General features: G+C 36.8%; 2 protein-coding genes and 2 long non-coding RNA genes across 5 annotated transcripts in view; 3 read left to right on the forward strand and 1 right to left on the reverse strand.

Annotated features, from left to right (window-relative positions):
* The window catches only part of pcyt1aa (phosphate cytidylyltransferase 1A, choline a), a 13,489-nt gene extending 11,842 nt beyond the window's left edge, over positions 1-1,647 (reverse strand). Inside the window, exon 1 of the mRNA XM_016537418.1 lies at positions 1,478-1,647. The gene's annotated coding sequence lies outside the window, so the exon portion shown is untranslated. The remainder of the gene's footprint in view (positions 1-1,477) is intronic.
* Positions 1,648-2,827: 1,180 nt separating this feature from the next.
* On the forward strand, positions 2,828-3,816 carry LOC107727508 (uncharacterized). 2 transcript variants are annotated; one of them, XR_001638365.1, is made up of 3 exons: positions 2,828-2,968; positions 3,325-3,401; positions 3,720-3,816. It is a non-coding gene; the product is annotated as an uncharacterized LOC107727508 (long non-coding RNA). The 2 variants fall into 2 exon arrangements; XR_001638366.1 differs by having other exon boundaries at positions 3,325-3,384.
* An 89-nt stretch (positions 3,817-3,905) lies between these two features.
* LOC107727509 (uncharacterized) lies at positions 3,906-5,205 on the forward strand. Its single transcript, XR_001638367.1, has 4 exons — positions 3,906-4,012; positions 4,348-4,377; positions 4,678-4,731; positions 5,116-5,205. It is a non-coding gene; the product is annotated as an uncharacterized LOC107727509 (long non-coding RNA).
* Positions 5,206-7,116: 1,911 nt separating this feature from the next.
* Positions 7,117-20,113, forward strand: part of dvl3a (dishevelled segment polarity protein 3a) — a 17,076-nt gene continuing 4,079 nt past the window's right edge. The window contains exons 1-13 of the mRNA XM_016537357.1: positions 7,117-7,692; positions 10,947-11,016; positions 12,440-12,558; positions 12,677-12,792; positions 12,931-13,072; positions 14,771-14,864; positions 14,940-15,009; positions 15,260-15,399; positions 15,486-15,562; positions 15,658-15,725; positions 17,135-17,302; positions 17,716-17,883; positions 19,390-19,593. Of these exons, the coding sequence (XP_016392843.1) occupies positions 7,532-7,692; positions 10,947-11,016; positions 12,440-12,558; positions 12,677-12,792; positions 12,931-13,072; positions 14,771-14,864; positions 14,940-15,009; positions 15,260-15,399; positions 15,486-15,562; positions 15,658-15,725; positions 17,135-17,302; positions 17,716-17,883; positions 19,390-19,593 (1,597 nt within the window). The 5' untranslated portion in view covers positions 7,117-7,531. The remainder of the gene's footprint in view (positions 7,693-10,946; positions 11,017-12,439; positions 12,559-12,676; positions 12,793-12,930; positions 13,073-14,770; positions 14,865-14,939; positions 15,010-15,259; positions 15,400-15,485; positions 15,563-15,657; positions 15,726-17,134; positions 17,303-17,715; positions 17,884-19,389; positions 19,594-20,113) is intronic.

Genomic DNA, 20,113 nt, shown 5'->3' on the forward strand with positions numbered 1-20,113 from the left:
AACGATTAATTGCATCCAAAATAAAAGTTTTTGTTTGCATAATATGTGTGTGCACATTATTATGTATATAAATATACACATACAGTATATATTTTGAAAATATTTACATGTATATACATTTATATATTTATATTCTTATATTTTATATTATATATAAATTTAATATATAAACATAACATATTTTTATTAAATACATACATGCATGTGTTTGTATTTATATATACACAATAAATGTACACAGAATACACGCATATATTATGTAAACAAAAACTTTTATTTTGGATGCGATTAATCGCGATTAATCGTTTGACAGCACTAATATATATATATGTACAAATTCAACAGCTCAGAAATGCAAGTCTGAATTATGAGATGTAAACTCACAATTCTGAATAAAAAATAGGTCTTAATTATGAGAGGTAAACTCAGAGAAAAGAACACAGAATTCTGAGTTTATATCTTGAAATTTTGACTTTTTTCTCAGAATTTGGAGTTTACATATCACAGTTCTGTTTTTTGGTTTCCACTATGGAATTAAAAATAAAAAAGTTAAATTCAAATGGAAAACTATGAGAGAAATTGATGACTTGTGAAGTAAAAAAAAAAAAAAAATCACAATTATTTGTTTTTCATCCTGTGGTGGAAACAGGTATTCATAGAAGTTAGCCATTTCTTCATGAAAAGGTGGGGAAAAAACAGTCCATACAGTCAAGATTGCAAAAAAGTACATTAAAAAACTGAGCTCAGGTCAACAGCAACACAGATTTCCAGAACAAGCCCATGGAAACCCTTCCTCATTCCTTCATCTAAACACAGAGCCTTGCGTCTTATCAGGGTGAATGCATGAGTGAATGAAGCAAAAGGTGAGGAATGTGACCCGAAAACAACATTACATCCATTATAGCACACTCATAACTGACTCATCAACTAAATACGACCCTGCTTTGAGATCTGGCACTGATATAAACAAACTAAACTAAGGCCAGCTCATGTTTCAGAGCACACACTAGCATTAGGACGACAAGGAGATGAAGACAGATCAGCACTTTAGGTTATAATACAAACACAATCCCATTATTTCTCTCTTATCTAAGAGCACAGAGTCCGAATTAAGTGCACACACTATTAAGTGCAATCCCAGCTGTGCGAGAGTGTATATAATATAATGCAAGGGTCACAAAAATTATCATTAGTTCACAGACAGGGCCACCGTCCGTTATAATGCTCCACATTCCTGGCATGAAGTTAGTTCAGAGAAAAACATAACAAACCACTGGAATAGAGGTTTTTATACAGTATGAAATAACAGTGGGAGTGTCTCAAAAAGTGACAGTATAGTTCAACTACTCAACCAAACAGCTAACTTGATAAACATAACGTTTTGAGCTCGCATGTCAAGCAACACTACACACCAGCTGGCTCTTGTTGATTATCTTTAGGACGCATATACAGACATGAACACTCATTAGCTGCTTACCCTTGTGTTTTAGTGCAGTTATTCGCTTAGATCGTGTTAAAGGGGTTTTGAACGTTTGTGTTTCTTTAGGTCGAGGTCTGACAGGAGCCGAAGTGTCTCGCGGTTTAAATGTCTCTGTGTTCGTGATCTCAGACCTTCAGTTCCGATTTGACAGGAGCCACAAAAGAGACTGGGATCAACTTAATTCGGCTCCAAGATGGCAGCAAAACCATGGAGTTTCAAAATAAAAGTCCTACCATCGTCCCCGCATGTTAAAAGTAGGATCGCTATTTATCCGTTGAGAGTGTTATTAAATGTAATACGGAGCCCCTAAAGGGACATGGTGGTGGAAAAAAAATTAGGGGTGGGAGGAAATTTTTTTTTGCGTTCTCTCGCAAAACTTTTGCGTTCCCTCGAGAAACTTTGCGTTCCCTCGCAAAACTTTTGCGTTCTCTCGCAAAAGATATTTGCGTTTTGCGAGGGAACGCAAAAGTTTTGCGAGAGAACGCAAAAAATCTGACAAATATTTTTTCCTCCCACCCCAAATTTTTTCACTCAATCTGATTTTTTTCCGCCACCATGTCCCTTTAGGGGCTCCGTAAATACAAATGCAAATAACTCTTTTTTTTTTTTTTTTTTTTTCATTTTATATACTTTCCTGGTATAATTGAAAAAGTTTTTCATGATTATCACGATTCCCACCTTGACGATCAGCCAACCCAGTGACTCTCTTGGTAACAAAAAAACAAATAAATACTGGAACATTTCTCAAAATATCTTTTATGTTACGTGAGTCGTGACATGAGGGTAAATTAAATAGTGATAGCATTTTCATTTTTTGCCAGACTGTCATTTTAATGTTCATTCAGATTTGAACGTTAAAAATCTCGTTGGAATAGTTTAAGCAAATTCTATTTATTTTTTTGTCAGTGTCAGTGGTTTTCCTTTACAGACCCTTCACCAACCCCTTGTTGAATGCTCAAGGTTAAAGCCTTAAAATTATTTTCTAGTCGTATACAATTTTTATTCTAATGTACTTTTTCTGTTAGAATTAACTTGTATGAAATTGTGTTAAATACAAATATATAAAAATATATAAATCGTGCCTATAATTACTTTTGAAATTATTAACAATTTTATTTTATTTATTTTTTTATGGATTATACTGGAAAATCAGAATATATAATTTACTGTTATGCACTGTTTAAAAAAAGACCTCAGTTGGTTGAGAGTGAACCGTGTGCAGAGTTGTAATCTAGACAAATCCATTATTTATAAAATGTGGAAAATAGATATAATGATGAATAAGTATAAACTTTGATTGCTTGTGTAGGTTGAGGAAGCACGTTTAAGTAATTGCGCTCAGGCATTTTCTCAGTCGCCTGCACTGGGTCCTTCATTCCTCCTGAAGGACTTTTCTGGTTGCCTGTCCACGTGGAGATGAGTAAGTGAAAGCGAGTGTCATCATGCGCTCTTAAAGCGGTAAAGACGGCTTCATTGTGTAGCATGTGGGTAAGTAGTGAATGTTATTTGTACATGAGCAGGTTTTATAGTAAATGTTTACTTTTAGTGGTACGATTATGAAAATGGAGGATTTCGTTTTGTGGAATAGCCCGTTGAATGCTGTCCAGTCGTCGTTCTTCAAATATTCCCCGTTTATTTTAGATACTCGTGCAAATAAATCTTTCTGTTGTCACATTTAAAAATGGCTTATCTGTGACTCTTGAGCAGCTTGGAATATTCTATTAAATATGTAATCAAACGTACCTCAGCATTGGATTTTTAAAGATTATTGTTGCTCTCGTGGTTTTCATTTTTGCAAGTACAGTTCATTATTTGCTGATATTATTATTATTATTTTCCCCCAGCATTACATTGAAAGCAGCAGGAAATGGCTGGTGCACCGTGTCACGTGTTGACCCCATGAGGTGTGAATCTACATTTTGTAAGAATTTGCATCAACAGCTGATTTTAAATACAGTTATTGAAAAAATAGAATAAAGTGAAGCTAGTTCCATTAGAATGCAAGTTATACTAGATATACGGTTCTCTGTCTTGCCTTTGTGTTGCCCATTCATTTTCCTTTAGATGAATGTGGTGTCAACTAAGGCGCACAATAAATCTTGAAATAGTCTAATTTATGAGAGAACACTCTAATTGTTCCTCTTGCTTGTGCTATGACAAGAACAGTGTTCACAATTATCTACATTCATGACTTGATCATTTGTGTGCATGCTTTAACAATCATATTCTATCATTTCAGGTGAGCAGGGTCAGGGTTACATGACACCTGGTATGCAGCTATGAACATTTTCAATTCTCTTAAGTGTTTAAAAAGAAGTTTTAGTACAGCTAGAGTGAAGCTAATCATTAAATATGTAATCAAACGTACCTCAGCACTGGATTTTTAAAGATTATTGTTGCTCTCGTGGTTTTCATTTTTGCAAGTACAGTTCATTATTTGCTGATATTATTATTATTATTATTTTCCCCCAGCATTACATTGAAAGCAGCAGGAAATGGCTGGTGCACCGTGTCACGTGTTGACCCCATGAGGTGTGAATCTACATTTTGTAAGAATTTGCATCAACAGCTGATTTTAAATACAGTTATTGAAAAAATAGAATAAAGTGAAGCTAGTTCCATTAGAATGCAAGTTATACTAGATATACGGTTCTCTGTCTTGCCTTTGTGTTGCCCATTCATTTTCCTTTAGATGAATGTGGTGTCAACTAAGGCGCACAATAAATCTTGAAATAGTCTAATTTATGAGAGAACACTCTAATTGTTCCTCTTGCTTGTGCTATGACAAGAACAGTGTTCACAATTATCTACATTCATGACTTGATCATTTGTGTGCATGCTTTAACAATCATATTCTATCATTTCAGGTGAGCAGGGTCAGGGTTACATGACACCTGGTATGCAGCTATGAACATTTTCAATTCTCTTAAGTGTTTAAAAAGAAGTTTTAGTACAGCTAGAGTGAAGCTAATCATGCCTTATGTGTTACCTGTTCATTGCTGTTCAGATGAATGTGGTGTCAACTAGGGCAGACATTAATACATGAGGTGGCTGATGAAAGGCGTTTACATCTGTGCCTTTCAAAAGTGTCATGTTATGGACATCAACAATCGATGATGCATTTTACTACATGATGATGTAATCCATAAAAATGCAAAGCTTAATGCTAATTCCGTGTCATCCTGTCTATTATAAAGGGTCTATATTCACCAAGGAGTGATCCCAGCATTCAAGGACTAGTGGCGTGTGAGGTGAGTTTTACCAACTATTTTTAAAACGGTTCCCTCTTTTGCTGCTTTGCAGAAGTGTTGCGTGCGTGAATTTGAGTTCAATAAGGGCTGACTTGATTTATACACTGTAAAAAATAACCGTGAATTTAACGGTAAAAGACTGTAAAAATGCTACAGTAAAAACCTGTTAAATGGTTAACGGTAAATTCCCCTACTATATACGGTGAAAAACTGTATTGGACATTAATTTTACGGTAGTATACAGTTAAATTCCGGCAACCACAGCTGACGTTTTTTTACCGTAAATTTTTTACAGTGTAGAGCTGTGCACATTGCTAGATTTTCAGCATTCATATGTTCATGCTGTGTTCCTGTGGCTTAATATTTCTTGTTGTTCTCTTCCAGATGCTGTTTTCTGCGAGATTTGTGAATCTGCACTACATTCTTTTATAAATAAAACCTTCTGCTTAACAGTCTTGTCTTTTGTATGTGGATGTTTTTTGGTCTCTTGAAAATCAGTTTAAATGTTTTGTGGTACACGGCATAAAAAGTAAATAGTCCAAACTTTTCTCAGTTTCCACATTAGAAATAGTTGTTCCACTTTTCACTTGCGTTGTCTTTAGCATTGTTTTTAGCATTACAAATGATTTTTCTCATGTGCATATCTCAGATAGCCATGACCCTTTTGATATATGGTCACCTGACAAATATTTCGCAGTCTCTTGGATTATAGGATTGCACATCACGGGTATGAATAAAATATATTACAGTGGATAAAGATCTGACAGTTTTCTGTACTCCTGAAAAACGCGAGGGGAAATCCACAAATTACACTGTGTGAAAAAAAGTTACATTTAAAGGACATTCTGGGAATTTATATGAGCATTTGATGTGAATAATGCCTATGAGCATTTCCCTGGTGTTATCACCATGTGACTTGGCAGTGTTATATGATACAGAAGACAAATATGCCTGCAAACCACAGTGATTATAAACCAGGTCAAGTCATTGTATCGTCTCTGATTTTATCTAACCTACTTTAATGTGATCTATATACAGGTTGGGTTTTATCAAGAGATACAAATGGTTTCATTAAGGTGTGGTAGATTGTGCAGATGTGTACCAGCAAACGCAAAAACAAATAAGAGGGAATATAACAAAATGCTAGCTTTTATCTTCATATATTTAGATTTTATTAAACAAAATTCATTACGTTTGTTACTTTTCATATTTCACTAACAGTGCTGGGTAGTAACTGATTACATGTAATCTGAATTATGCAATCAGATTCCAAAAATGTAGCACTTGTAATTAGATTCTATTACATTTTAAAATGCTCGTATTCAGAATACAGTTATTTTTAAACCTTTAAGTAATGTAATGTTTAATGCATTTCACAAAAAAATTGAATATATTTGATTTCTCTTTAATAACAATAATCCCATTCAAATGTTAGGCCATAATAAGAAATCTAAAAGAAGTCCAAATGCATTAGCTAAACTGAGTGATCTAAATGAAACTACTGACTAAAGTTTTCATCATAATTTGTAAGTAATCCACCCAGCACTGTTCACTAAAATTTTGATTACGTGGAATAATAATGTCTTAGGTTTTCTTTTAGTTCACTAAAGGATTTTATAATTGTTTTGTCTAGCTATTAGAAACCGAAATATATATATATATATATAAAAAGTTTCACTACATTGAAATATTCTAAGAAATTAAATCTCAAGAAATCTAAAAGAAGTCCAAATGCATTAGCTAAATTGAGTGATCTAAATGAAACTACTGACTACAGTTTTCATCATAATTTGTAAGTAATCCACCCAGCAATGTTCACTAAAATTTTGATTACGTGGAATAATGTCTTAGGTTTTCTTTTAGTTCACTAAAGGATTTTATAATTGTTTTGTCTAGCTATTAGAAACCGAAATATATATATATATATATAAAAAGTTTCACTACATTGAAATATTCTAAGAAATTAAATCTCTGCTTTTTTGTTGATATATTATAGTAAAGTTGAATGATACGTAAAATAAGATTTTAGAAAGGGATAACGCTTAAATTGTAACTATTGCTTAAACAGTTATTGTGTTATCATCTTTATTTGGAATTTAAATTATTCCTATGTACTTCAATGACATACTTCATGACTTCTCCTCTGGACATGACACAGTTTACTCAGGGCATGTTGTGTCACTGGAACACCTTTTTTCAGAAGTGCTGTTTTTTAGCTGTATGTATGTGATTCTAGTTGATATTAGACATTGAAATATATTTAGATACATTCTCCTTGCCTAGAGGACAAAGTAGGTAAGCGGCCCCGTTTACCCCACTCTCCAAATGGCATTCTTTCAGTAGAATGACCCCAAGTAACTTTTTTCCCCACACCTACCACCCCTCTCCGCTAGAGGGAGCGCGTTTCCCCGGGCATTCGGTGTCAATGAAAGCAATACAAAACCCTCTGTAAGGAGAGCACAGGGAAGCTCTCCGAGAAACCACGGCATTCCTGACTAAAATAAGCTTCTTTATCACACATTTCACGCACTATCCTCCGTTCTCAACAGGCGGGACGCAGTGAATAAGAGTATGGGTCATTAATCGCCTTTCAAACCCATCAGCTCATGGAATATTCGCGCTGATAGAGAAGATTCCTGGGAACTCCGGGGGAAGGCAAGGAAGCAAAGAAAGAAAGAAAGAACGGGATTAACAAAAAAGTCAACTGGCGGGTGAAAGCGAGCAAAAGCCCACTCTGGAGGGGCATCAGGGGAGCCCCTGCGCTGGATGACCGCCGTTCACTTCTCCCCAGCGGTCTGCAATGGGGGAGACTAAAGTTATCTACCATCTCGACGACCAGGAAACTCCATACCTGGTCAAACTGCCCATCCCTGCCGAAAGGGTCACCCTTTTGGACCTGAAAAATGCCCTCAAGAAACCAAACTACAAGTTTTTCTTTAAATCTATGGACGATGACTTTGGGTGAGCCTACCGCACATTAGTTTTCTTCGCACTTCTGCATGTATTTCTCGGGTTTAACGCACAATTCCAGGTCTTCGCACATTTTCTCTCCTTGTTTGGATCGTGGATCGACTGCCGTGATTTTTCAGAGGCTGATATAATGTCTTTTATTAGTTGTGTTGGACACAACTGTGTGTGAAAGCAGTCAAATGAACAGTGTGTGTGTGCGGGGTTCAGCAGGGGTGAATGTTAGGTGCTGTTCAATTGACGACGGCATCCATTTTAAGGCTGGATTACTCTCAAATATGGCTTTTGGCCTGTCGGTACGAGCTTTGGGGTGCAGTTAGTTAGTTAGGTAGTTAGTTAGTGAATGGTTGGTGACCACAGTCAAAGTATCACAGCAGGGAGTAGTTTAGGATCCTTTCTTCTTGAATGTTCTTCAGCGTCAGTCTAAATTACCATGACTACACAAAAAGCATTCTTGGTTTTGGGGTTTCTTTATGCTTATTGTGTTCAGATCCGGTTCCTAGAGTATTTTCTTTTTTTTTTCACAAAGCACCTCCGCGTCAGAACATTTATGAGCGAGTATCGCCGAAACTGAACCGTTTAACTAACACTTTGAGGAATGTTCCACCTCGATTCAAAAGCACAGAAGTACAGTGGAATCGATTTGAATGTGCAGTGCGCATGCGCTGTTCAGCGGCCATATGTCCCCAAAACCCAACATCCCCCCCAAAATGATGAAAACATTCGAGGTGCGTTTCTATGGAATTTTGGACGCGTTTAACGTTATTTATGGTGTGGTCTTGGTCATTAGCCATAGACTCACTTTTCCACGGTTTCCATTCCTTTGGAGTTCATGTGAACTCTCTTACCTCTTATTTAGGCCTTTAAAAGCAGACCTTGTATATTTGGATGAGTAGACCAGGGTTGCCAGGTCATGGAAAACCTGGAAATATCAGGGGATTTTAAAGTGAGGTACAGCATGGAAATTATACTTAAGAAATATAATTTTTTCAAGCCTTGCTTTGCGTTTAACATATACTTGATTGGATATTACTAGTCGTGAGTGCTTGTAAAGAGTAAAACGTGCTTGCAAGGTAGTGTTTGGAATGTCTTATTGGAGATAATGTGTATTTCATATATTACAGTATGATCATCAAATAGATGAATTAAAATCTGGCCAGCAATATCTCTAGATTGACTTATAAATAAAATAAGAAATCATTTGTCAATCATCATGACTAGTTCGAAAGCTCATGAAAACAAATTGACTTTGAGATGGACTTTTTTGGGCTTTTTCTTTATATACCGGCATTATTACAATATATTGTGCTTGATGGGCCAATAGTTACTTGTACGTTGATTGAAGTAACTGGAAATGTTGTGAAACGTGGCTTCATATTTGTGTTCCGGTTTAAAAGTGCATTATATATAGTGTTACCTGTATCTTTAAACTAACCCCTAGCTTGTGAATAAGTCTCATTTGGAGTGCTGGCTAGTGTTCTTATCTTGTCTGTCTGTTGCATTAGGCCAAAGAATGTTGACTTGGAACAACTGCAGGCAGTGACTGTGGAATGCCCTGATCGCTTCAGCGCTGGCAGCTTTACAACCTTCCCCAGTGAAATATGTTGTAGTTTGATCGTCCCGTTCCCCTCCCTTTAACTCCCCTTCAAAAAAGTTCATTAAAAGCTTAAAGATGTTTGTCATTGAAGGGCAGCCTCAGATTTCTGCCAAATGGAAATGAATAGCTCAATTGAATCTGTCTCTATTGATGTTTTACATGTCTGTCAACACAACAAAGGGTCTTTTTACACATTTTTAAATGCCGTTATTGGATTAGAGTGTTTGTAAATTAATACTTTTTTTTTTTTTTTTTTGCTGTGTGCAGTGCACATCAAAATGGGTAGTTTATGTTAAAAACGGGTAGTATAGAATAACGAAATAATCTGGTTTTAAAATATTAAGCATCTGTAGCATGGTTTTGAATACCACAGAAAATAATTTTGACTCGTCCCTTGGTTTGTAAAGGATATTTCACTTTTTAAAAGTTGACACTATACTGCATGATCCAACTATACTATACAGGTGCATCTCAATAAATTAGAATGTCGTGGAAAAGTTCATTTATTTCAGTAATTCAACTCAAATTGTGAAAATAGTACATATTAATTGGGGTCAGTAAGATTTATTTATATGTTTAAAAAGAGGTATCTTATGCTCACCACGGCTGCATTTATTTGATCAAAAATATAGTAAAAACTGTAATTTTGTGAAATAGTATTGCAATTCAGAATAGGGGTTGTCTAATTTAATACATTAAAAAGTAATTTATTCCTGTGATGCAGATCTAAATTTTCAGCATCGTTACTCCAGTCTTCAGTGTCACGTGATCCTTCAGAAATCATTCTAATATGCTGATTTGCTGCTCATGATTATTATCAGTGTAGAATTTTTTTGTTTTGTTGGGAAACCATGATTTCTTGTATGAGTAGAACGTTCAAAAGAACAGTGAAATAGAAATCTTTTGTGTCCGTGTAAAAATCCTTTTTGTTACTTTCAGTTTAATGCATCCTTGCTAAATGAAAGTTTTGCACGATAGTGTATATGATAATTCAGAGCAAGCATGGAATATTTGTGCTTTTGACCACACCACAGGATTATTTAATTTTCAAGCATTGGTACCTGATATCCTGTATAGGAATAAAAAAAATACAATTAAAAAGTCATGGAAATGTAATGGTCATAAAGAGTGGGAAACCTGATTTATTGTTTGCCTCATGGCATTTATGTATACACATTTTTGTGGTATGTTTTACAAACTGATAGTGGAATCTAAATGATCTGTTTCAGAGTGTCATGTTACAATCTTGTTGGTTGTAAATGATGTAAGCTTGTGCTAGTTTTACATATGAGCATTTGAACAAACAGGTCTTTTCATACAGATTCGCAAACTCAACTTTCTAGTGGTACATCTTGTACAGCTGAAATATCTTTGAATTCATGAGTTTGGGATCTTATCTGCTGGAGTCTCCCTGCGTTCAGTCCTTTGTGTGTTCTGTGAGCACGTGTGTGTGCATGTTTATCTGATTTATGCCTTTCTGATCCAACCCGTCCTTTCTTTCATCTAATGGCATTGTCTCATTTACGTATTCTAATTTATTCCCAGCCAGACACTCTGGGGATCTCTAAAGCTGAGCTTTCTTTTTTGCAGTTCGCACACAGACTGTGGTTGGAAAACAAGACCTGTCTGTTCTGATTTTTTTTCTCTGCAGGGTGGTCAAGGAGGAAATCGCCGACGACAATGCAAAGCTTCCCTGTTACAATGGCCGTGTGATTTGCTGGGTGAGCACAGAAACACGCACACATCCCATCTAGTCCTGCATCTTAATTCCCTGGTGTTTCTTGCATAATAGATCAGCCTTTTAATTCAGTCCATTCCCGGTTCTCTTGAGTGCTGGCTCTGCTGTATTTGTATTTTTCAAAGAGTCTGCCAGTCATTCCTGCTTAAGGTTCACTTCGGTCTTATGCAGCTAATCAAAGACTTTGGTTTGCTGCATAAGCTTTGTCTTATGAGCGACTCTTTATATTTAAATGGCATGCAACCACAAAGAACATCTTTTTCATTCTCAATGACAGCGTATGCACGAACAAACACACGATTAATATATTACTATTTAAACAAAGCAGTTTTGGGGTAAGTACAAATGGCCTTCCGATTTCCTCACACCAATAAGAGGAGAGATGAACGTGACTGGAATTTTAGATGAACTGCCAGTGATCCAGGCAGTATTCAAGAACATGAGCAGAGCTTCACGTGACAGTGAGATACGTTTTGTAATGTGGGATATTTTTGAATCACCACTATTTCATTGATTATGAAAAACAAAGATATTTTGCAAAACGTCTTTACAATAGCGTAATGGAACGCGCTGATGACGTATCATGCAAATACATACGTTGACAGGTAGGTAGTGCAGCCTATCATAGCCCTCGGGCCGAGGGATGCAATTGGATGAATATTTTATAGCCTTACACCTTCCACAGATGAAATACATATACATATCTGTGTGACAAAGTCAATAAGTCTCTTAAAATATCAGATAGTTTGAGCTTTTAGTGACAAGGCAAGGTTAGTTCAGGTTGCAAAATGTCATGTGGTGCAGCACCCCAAAACATACTGCTATTTATACATTAATATTTCATGATTTTGTAAAAAATACTTTTTATCCCGAAGAATATGATGATGAGAAAAATGGTGTACACACAATTTTTACTTGACGGTTGCACCACATGACATTTTTAGAGTCATTAAATGTAAACCTTTTTGAAAATGGTATAAAGTTTTTTTTGTAAAACCATATGAAACCAACATGAATACAAGAAAACAACCAAGGTCTTGTTTTTAAAAAAAGATTTACATTCACTTTAATTTGCCATTTTTATTGCTCTGTTTTTAAATGTTGCGTGACCCATCATAGTAAAAGTTCTCTTGGGATCTGGAACCATTTTATAGGCCATGTATGAAGATTAGGGTATTGTAATATATTTGTATAGTGAGGGGATATATAGCGAGTTTATATACTGAGAGATCAGTGACAGGAGTTTGTAGTACAGGTATGTTAGATTGCGATGTACCCCCATTAACCATTTTGCTTAAAAAAGGGTGTTTTCTCAATGATAAGCTGAAACTGTGTTTAACCATGTGTTGATTCAAATATAACCACTTCAGGTTACTGTGAACTGCATATCATTGTTTCTTTGGTAGCTGGTGTCATCAGACGGCTCCCACTCAGATGGATGCTCAGTAGCGGAGAGTCAGTCCGAGCTGCCACCGTCTCACGAGAGAAGCCAAGGCATTGGAGATTCCAGACCCCCGTCCTTCCAGTACGCTGTGTTGTACAAATGATCAGATCGAATCACAAGTTGGCAGTAAAACTCAAAACAAGGAGCATGTTCTCAGAGTCTTTTGTTTCTGTACTCTTTAATCTTCTCTCGCACACAGTCCAAAGGCTGCAGGCAGCCGGCACGGTGTGGACGATGAGACGGAGACTGATTCGGTCGTGTCACACAGGAGGGAGAGGGACAGATCGCGCAGGAAACACTCACATGAGCACTCTGGTGCGTGTCAACACTCTCATCTCACTGTGCATGTCTTACGATGTCATGGTGTTTTATCAGTAAAAGGTTCATATTTAAAAGTAAGAATAGTTCATATTTGGAACAACTAAGCATTAATATCAGTGGTAATTCATCTAGGAGGAAGGCAGAATGGCTACTCACGGGTCGGCAGAGGCATGGATCTGGGAGGTTATGACATCTGTGACAGCCGTTCTTCCCTCATGAGCAGTGAACTGGAATCAAGCAGCTGTTTCGACTCGGATGACGGCTCCACCAGCCAGTGAGTCTCGTTCTTAAACCGGTGCGCTCAATATGATTACAATCACGGCGAGCCCCAGTGGTTTAGTGAGGTTTTTCAGAGCTCTGACTTGAGCAATTTGACAAGCAGGTGTGGGTAATCATAGTTTATAGAGATTTTGGAAATTGTTTAAAATAAATGTATATTAATGTTATTGATAGGGTTGGGAATGCTATTTTGTTAGGGTTGGTCATTTTATGGTAGGAGATGTGCTGTTTAACAATAATTAGACAAGATTAGGAAATGCTAAAATTGAATATTTTATTGAATAGGGCTGTGCAATAATGGTTAATCATGATTATTTTGCTCAAAACTATAATCACGGTTATTGATTTGTATGTCAGATAAGCTCAAATCAACCGAAAAAGTCAACTCGCACGCTTTGCGGATTTCACAGCAAACAGCGCAAATGGTCTCATGAAAGAACATAGACTTGCTGTATTGCACTTTTGTTTGAGCAGAATATCTCCGTAAAGATCGCTAAACTCCAACTTATATGTTTAACGAAACTTAAAAGTTTCACGTATACACGACAACGTTTTCAAAACGATTCGCACTTACACATATCTGCGAAAACGGATGCCAGGCCAGTAGTTGGCGCTGTCACCTTGTTAGTAAACAGTACCTGTAGGGAAGTGACGATTATATGTTGTATATGATGCGTCTCCGCTGTTGGTTGTAATATTGGTGAAGTAAATCCACACTTTGCTGAAGAAGCGTTAGCAAACTCTTGGGCAGCAACAACAACAGTACCATGTACTCCGCCGTTGTTGTATATGTTTGTTCGCGCTTGCCTTTAAAATCGACACGTACTGCGCATGTCTACATACACGTAATACGCACGTGCATGACGTCACCGTTTTCAAAGATTACCGTATTGGGTGTTTGCACGGAAACAATAACGGTGCCGTTTTCGAAAACTTGCACTTTGAAACCCGTTTTCAAAAATATGCGTTTTCAGTTCCCAAAACGCCGTTGTCGTGTAAACGAACAAGCAAAACGCATAAAAAGTTTCCTGTTTTTGGCTGAAAACGTTGTCGTGTAAACGACCCCTAAGAGAAAAGCTCTGTTTGGGGATTTAAACTCTGTAAACGAACAAGCAAAACGCATAAAAAGTTTCCTGTTTTTGGCTGAAAACTTTGTCGTGTAAACGACCCCTAAGAGAAAAGCTCTGTTTGGGGATTTAAACTCTTGACATCTGGCAACCATAAAAGCTTGTGGAGGCTTGTAACCAATGCAAGATTATGCCAAATTAAAATGAAACATTTGCAGGATAAACGTTTGTTCATCTTCTGTATTTTTATGAAATCTGAGAGATTTCACTCTCCATTGAAAAACAGCAGCATCATTATATCCGTTTTTCACAAATCAATCATTCCTCTTAAGAAAAGTTGGTTTAAACTGCTCGATTCATATGGAAACGTCAAAGTTTTGGGGGAGTTAAATCTTTCAGTGGAGTGACAGAAGTCTCTCTGATTTCATTAAAAATATCTTCATATTATGGTATAGTTACAACATGAGATGAGGGTGACACAATCTTCATTTTTGGGTGAACTATCTCTATTAATTCTTTCTTATTCCTATCCCTAGTGATCAATAATGTTTCACATTGGCTGTGGCTCAAAACAAACTGAAATGGGAAGCTCATGTAATCACCATATTGTGACATCCGTTCTGCAGTTTCAGCAGTGTTACGGAGCAAAGCGGCTCGTCCAGGCTAATGAGACGACACCGCCGGCGGAGACGCAGACCCAAAGCCCAGCAAATGGAGAGGGTGAGACAGCAGGCAGAGCTCTTTAAGTGTCTAATACGATAAGTGTTAAAACTATCTTTGTCTTTCTTTCTTCAGTCTTCATCTTTCAGTAGCATCACTGACTCCACTATGTCGCTGAATATCATCACTGTCACTTTAAATATGGGTGAGTCAGCATTACACGGTTTTATTTGTTGCTTTTTAATGAAACTCTGATTATATGAACAATAAAATACAGCCGTGAGTGCCTTATTGCTTTAATTAAATTGGTGCTGTATAATTAAATTATTAAAGGCACTTTTTTTTTTTCTCTCTCTCTGATATAAGAACTAAGGATGATATTATAGATGTGCAAAGCTATATATTATTAAAGTCCACTAGTTGCCATAAGTCTCTCTTGCTTTATCCTCATTTAGAGAAATATAACTTCCTGGGCATCAGTATCGTCGGTCAGAGTAACGAGCGCGGTGATGGAGGCATCTACATCGGCTCCATAATGAAGGGCGGAGCGGTGGCGGCCGATGGGCGGATCGAGCCCGGTGACATGCTGCTGCAGGTGAGGACTGGATAAGGACGTGTTCAGGATAGGAATCTGACACAGACGCTGGTTGTATCAGTTCAGATTTCTGTTTTTTCTCACAGGTGAATGACATCAACTTTGAGAACATGTGCAACGATGATGCGGTACGAGTGCTGAGGGAGATCGTGCATAAGCCTGGGTGAGTCATATTACAAAACATTCATGTTATATGGGATGTGTTTAGCTTATCAACAAAAGTGTGTTAACAGCTGCACCAATTTTGTTTTTTTGCAGACCTGTGTCGCTTACTGTGGCCAAATGCTGGGACCCAAACCCAAACAGTTGCTTTGCTTTGCCAAGGAGTGAGTGTTCATTTTTTCCCCTCTCACACACTCATTTACACATTAAATGCAACATAAGATAAACTATCATCAGCAGAGACGGTAAGTTTTTTTTTTTCTTTGGAGAAAGGAATAAATGACTACATACGAATGCCACAAAAGATTCCTATTTGTGAAATTTCTAACTTTCTATTGATTTCTAAAAAAAATATCCTCAAAAATATTAAACCGTACAACTGTTTTCAACATTGATAATAATAATATGTTTCTTGAGCAGCAAATCAGCATATTAGAATGATTTCTGAAGGATCATGTGACACTGAAGACTGGAGTAATGATGCTGAAAATCCAGCTTTGCAACACAGGACTAAATTACATTTTAAAATACATTCAAATAGAAAAGAGTTAAGTGTAATAATATTTCACAATAGTACTGTTTACTGTATTTTTGATTAAATATATGCAGCCTTGGTGAGCATTAGAGGCCTTTTTTCATAAACATCAAATCTTACTGACCCCAAACCTTTGTAAGGTATTGTGCACGTATATTGAAATCATATGATGTTGTCTTTCACTGATAAGCTCTCAAATCACACATTTTACACTGACAAAGGATAATAGATTTGAATGCTACATTGAAGGACAAGATTTGAAGTGATATATCTCAGTCTTTTTTAATGTTCAAAAAAATATTATTTGCACTATAAAAATGGGATAAGAAGAACCTAAAGTGCTGCAAAGGACCACTGAAGAAGTTGAGTTTTTTTTCAAATAAAAGTTGTGTACATGTACTGTGTTAGTTTGAACAACAGGGTTTAGATAGTTCTCTGTCATTGTTCATCTTGATTTCTAATGAAGCCTTGTAAACTTGTTGCGGTGAAAACTCAAACTCACCTGTTCTGTATCACAGTTTGCTAATTGCTGGGATCTTATTTGAATGACAGGCTGCTGGAGCAGAGGGATTATTGTTGATTATTGTATGGATGGTAAAGATGTCATTGCGAGGTATTACAGAGATATAGAGAGCTGTGTAAAATGAAAATTCATGTTTTTTTAAATGCATGTTATTGATCTTAGTGTTAGTTGATCCATCCATATATATATATATATATATATTTATTTTTATTTTTTTTTATGTCATAACTCGATCTTCCGGTGAAATTACAGATTTCTCTCTGGTGACATATGCCAGACTTATCCAGTCTTTTACAGTAGTCCATTTAAACCATCGACTGCAAGTTCGCATTCATTTTTAGTGCAGTCAATAACTGATGGATAGAACCAAGTCACCCTCCTGCATTTATTTATTTATTTTTGCATAATTTTGATAATTTGTTACACTCATATAATTTCAGCCATCACAATAGGGAAGAAAAATAAGCTACTTGATGGAGTTGCTATATATAATTGGTGCATATGTTGTCTTACAGGCTCTGATGTGGTTGACTGGTTGTTTCATCACGTGGAGGGGTTTGCAGATCGCCGTGAAGCACGAAAGTATGCCAGCAACCTGTTGAAAGCCGGCTTCATCCGCCACACTGTCAACAAAATCACCTTTTCAGAGCAGTGCTACTACATCTTTGGAGATCTTTCTGGCAGTAAGTACTTTTACCACTACAGTTCAGTCACAAATGAGAATTTTGTCAAAAAGTGGTCCTATAGTTTTTAATATGCGACACGTGATTTGCCATTTGAGAGCTATGGCTTTAAATTTCAATCCTCTCACAAAACCATCATATGGCAGGGTTTTAGTAGCTTATTTCCATATGCCAGACTTAGCCAGTCTTTTACAGTAGTCCATTTAAACCATCGACTGCAAGTTCGCATTCATTTTTAGTGCAGTCAATAACTGATGGATAGAACCAAGTCACCGTCCTGCATTTATTTATTTATTTTTTCATCATTTTGATAATTTGTTACACTCATATAATTTCAGACATCACAATAGGGAAGAAAAATAAGCTACTTGATGGAGTTGCTATATATAATTGGTGCATATGTTGTCTTACAGGCTCTGATGTGGTTGACTGGTTGTTTCATCACGTGGAGGGGTTTGCAGATCGCCGTGAAGCACGAAAGTATGCCAGCAACCTGTTGAAAGCCGGCTTCATCCGCCACACTGTCAACAAAATCACCTTCTCAGAGCAGTGCTACTACATCTTTGGAGATCTTTCTGGCAGTAAGTACTTTTACCACTACAGTTCAGTCACAAATGAGAATTTTGTCAAAAAGTGGTCCTATAGTTTTTAATATGCGACACGTGATTTGCCATTTGAGAGCTATGGCTTTAAATTTCAATCCTCTCACAAAACCATCATATGGCAGGGTTTTAGTAGCTTATTTCTAGAACTGCCCACTTAGACACACTAAACCAATATCAAGGAACTAGCGTCGACGAAGGCCAGTGTGAAAGTCACATGGATTAATAGCTTATATATGCATTCATTGTATGTAAAAGAGCAGCTCAGAGATTCTCCTAAACATCTCCTGTTGTGCTCCACAGAAGAAAGTGTCACTTCGGTTCAGAAGGACTTTGTAAATATATATGACAGAATTGTAATTTTTCAGTTTATCCTTTAACACTATGGATTAACAGAGTTTACATTTGGTACCTGTCCATTGTACATTTAAATAAAACAACTGCATTCTTTCATTGTGCATTAGTAAGGGCTATTTGAATTTGAGTTATTCTATGAAAAAGGTCATTATCTGTTTGAGTATGTAGTTGTATAAATATTCCAGTGCTATGTTTAGTGTACTCCTGTCCCGTTCAAGGGAAATGTATATTTCTAGCTCACCAGAGGCTAATACTTCATTTGTCCCAGAGAAAATGTAGTAAGCTTTAACACTGTTTGTGTTCATTTTGTCAGCTGTTTTTTAATTTAGTTTTAGCCCCGTGTCAAATGTCTTTTTTTTTTTGTTTTTAACATATTTAGTCAATATGTCCTGTTTTTTGTTTAGTCTAGTTTATTATATTGTCATTAATATAAACACGCTCTCTACATTATGAGAACTGGTAAAACTCTAAAGCTTCTCTCAAAAGTTAAAACACTGACAATAATTCCTAATTGTATTCATGTCTTTCTATTAAAACAACAACAAGATGATTTTGTTTTGTGGCATAGTTTTTTTTTTTTTATTCAGCAACCTCCATCGCTAACAATATAGTCGAGATTCGTGTTTGGGTTTTTTTCACAGTTCATCAAGGTTTGATGCCAGTCACAGCAAACAGCGCAAGCAACAGTGTAAAAGAACACAAACTGGCTGTATTTGGGCAGAATATTCAATTCAAATATTCGTTAAATTCTAACTTGCATGTTTGTCTATGTTTTCAGATAATCAATGCTTTTCCATAGTGTAAGAGAGAATGCATGCACATGGTTGCCAGGTTGCAAAGATAAAGTAAAACACAGGGCAGAAAATGTGTCCTTTTTAAGAGAGAAGCTCTGATAGGGGGGATTTCTTGACATCTGGCAACCCCACGAAAACTCAATGATATTGCAAGTTAATGTAGTCACATTTTCTGATGATGTCAGTGTCATATCAACTTAGTCATGGAAAAAAAGGTTGTCGTCAACGAATATTTTTCATCACAGTTTTCGTTAACGAAATTAACGTTAGTCACTGTACATTCTATTTTACATTGTGCTGTCACTCTTATCAACATGGCTGTGTTTTATTGTAGACATGGCCCATCTCTCTCTGCATGACCATGACGGATCCAGCGGAGCATCTGATCAGGACACTCTCGCTCCATTGCTTCACCCTGCTGAAGCTCCCTGGCCCGCCGCGTTCCCTTACCAGTACCCACCAGCCCATTCCCTCCCGGATGCAGCTCACAGCTACTCTGAAGCCGGTGGAGGCAGCGCGGGCAGCCAGCACAGCGAAGGTGAGTCACCTCAAATCACACTGCTGACTAGGGCTGCCCTCGACTACTGATTTTTCTGGTCGACTAGTAGTCGTCATTTTAAGCATTAGTTGACTAATCGCACATTTATTAATAAACCATTTAAATCATTATAATGCGCCTTTAATTGCCTAGCCTAATAAACACTGAAGCACATGCATAAAGCTTGCCACAGCACACTGGCAGAAGTAAGGATTATGAATGTATCAGTGAAAAACAGTAAGGAGGCTGCAATAATTTTTTGATAAATTAGTGCTTTCGGTTTAAGAGATGAAGTCGGCGACGCTGACTCATCATCTCCGCAGTAGTGGATGCGCCTGTATGCATGTTTCATATGGATTACATAATCTGAGAATATTTGTTTTCCATTTGAATTGGTTCATTTGAAAGTAGACATTTCGCGCTCTATAGATATATTTTTCATGTCTGTAAGGCAAGTATACACAGAGTTTCGGAGTTTCGCGCTCAAGTTCACAGAGACCGAGACGGCAGAAAGCGCATC

The sequence above is a fragment of the Sinocyclocheilus rhinocerous genome, unplaced genomic scaffold (genome assembly GCF_001515625.1).
Source record: "Sinocyclocheilus rhinocerous isolate Xijiao unplaced genomic scaffold, SAMN03320098_v1.1 scaffold306, whole genome shotgun sequence".
NCBI lineage: Eukaryota > Metazoa > Chordata > Actinopteri > Cypriniformes > Cyprinidae > Sinocyclocheilus > Sinocyclocheilus rhinocerous.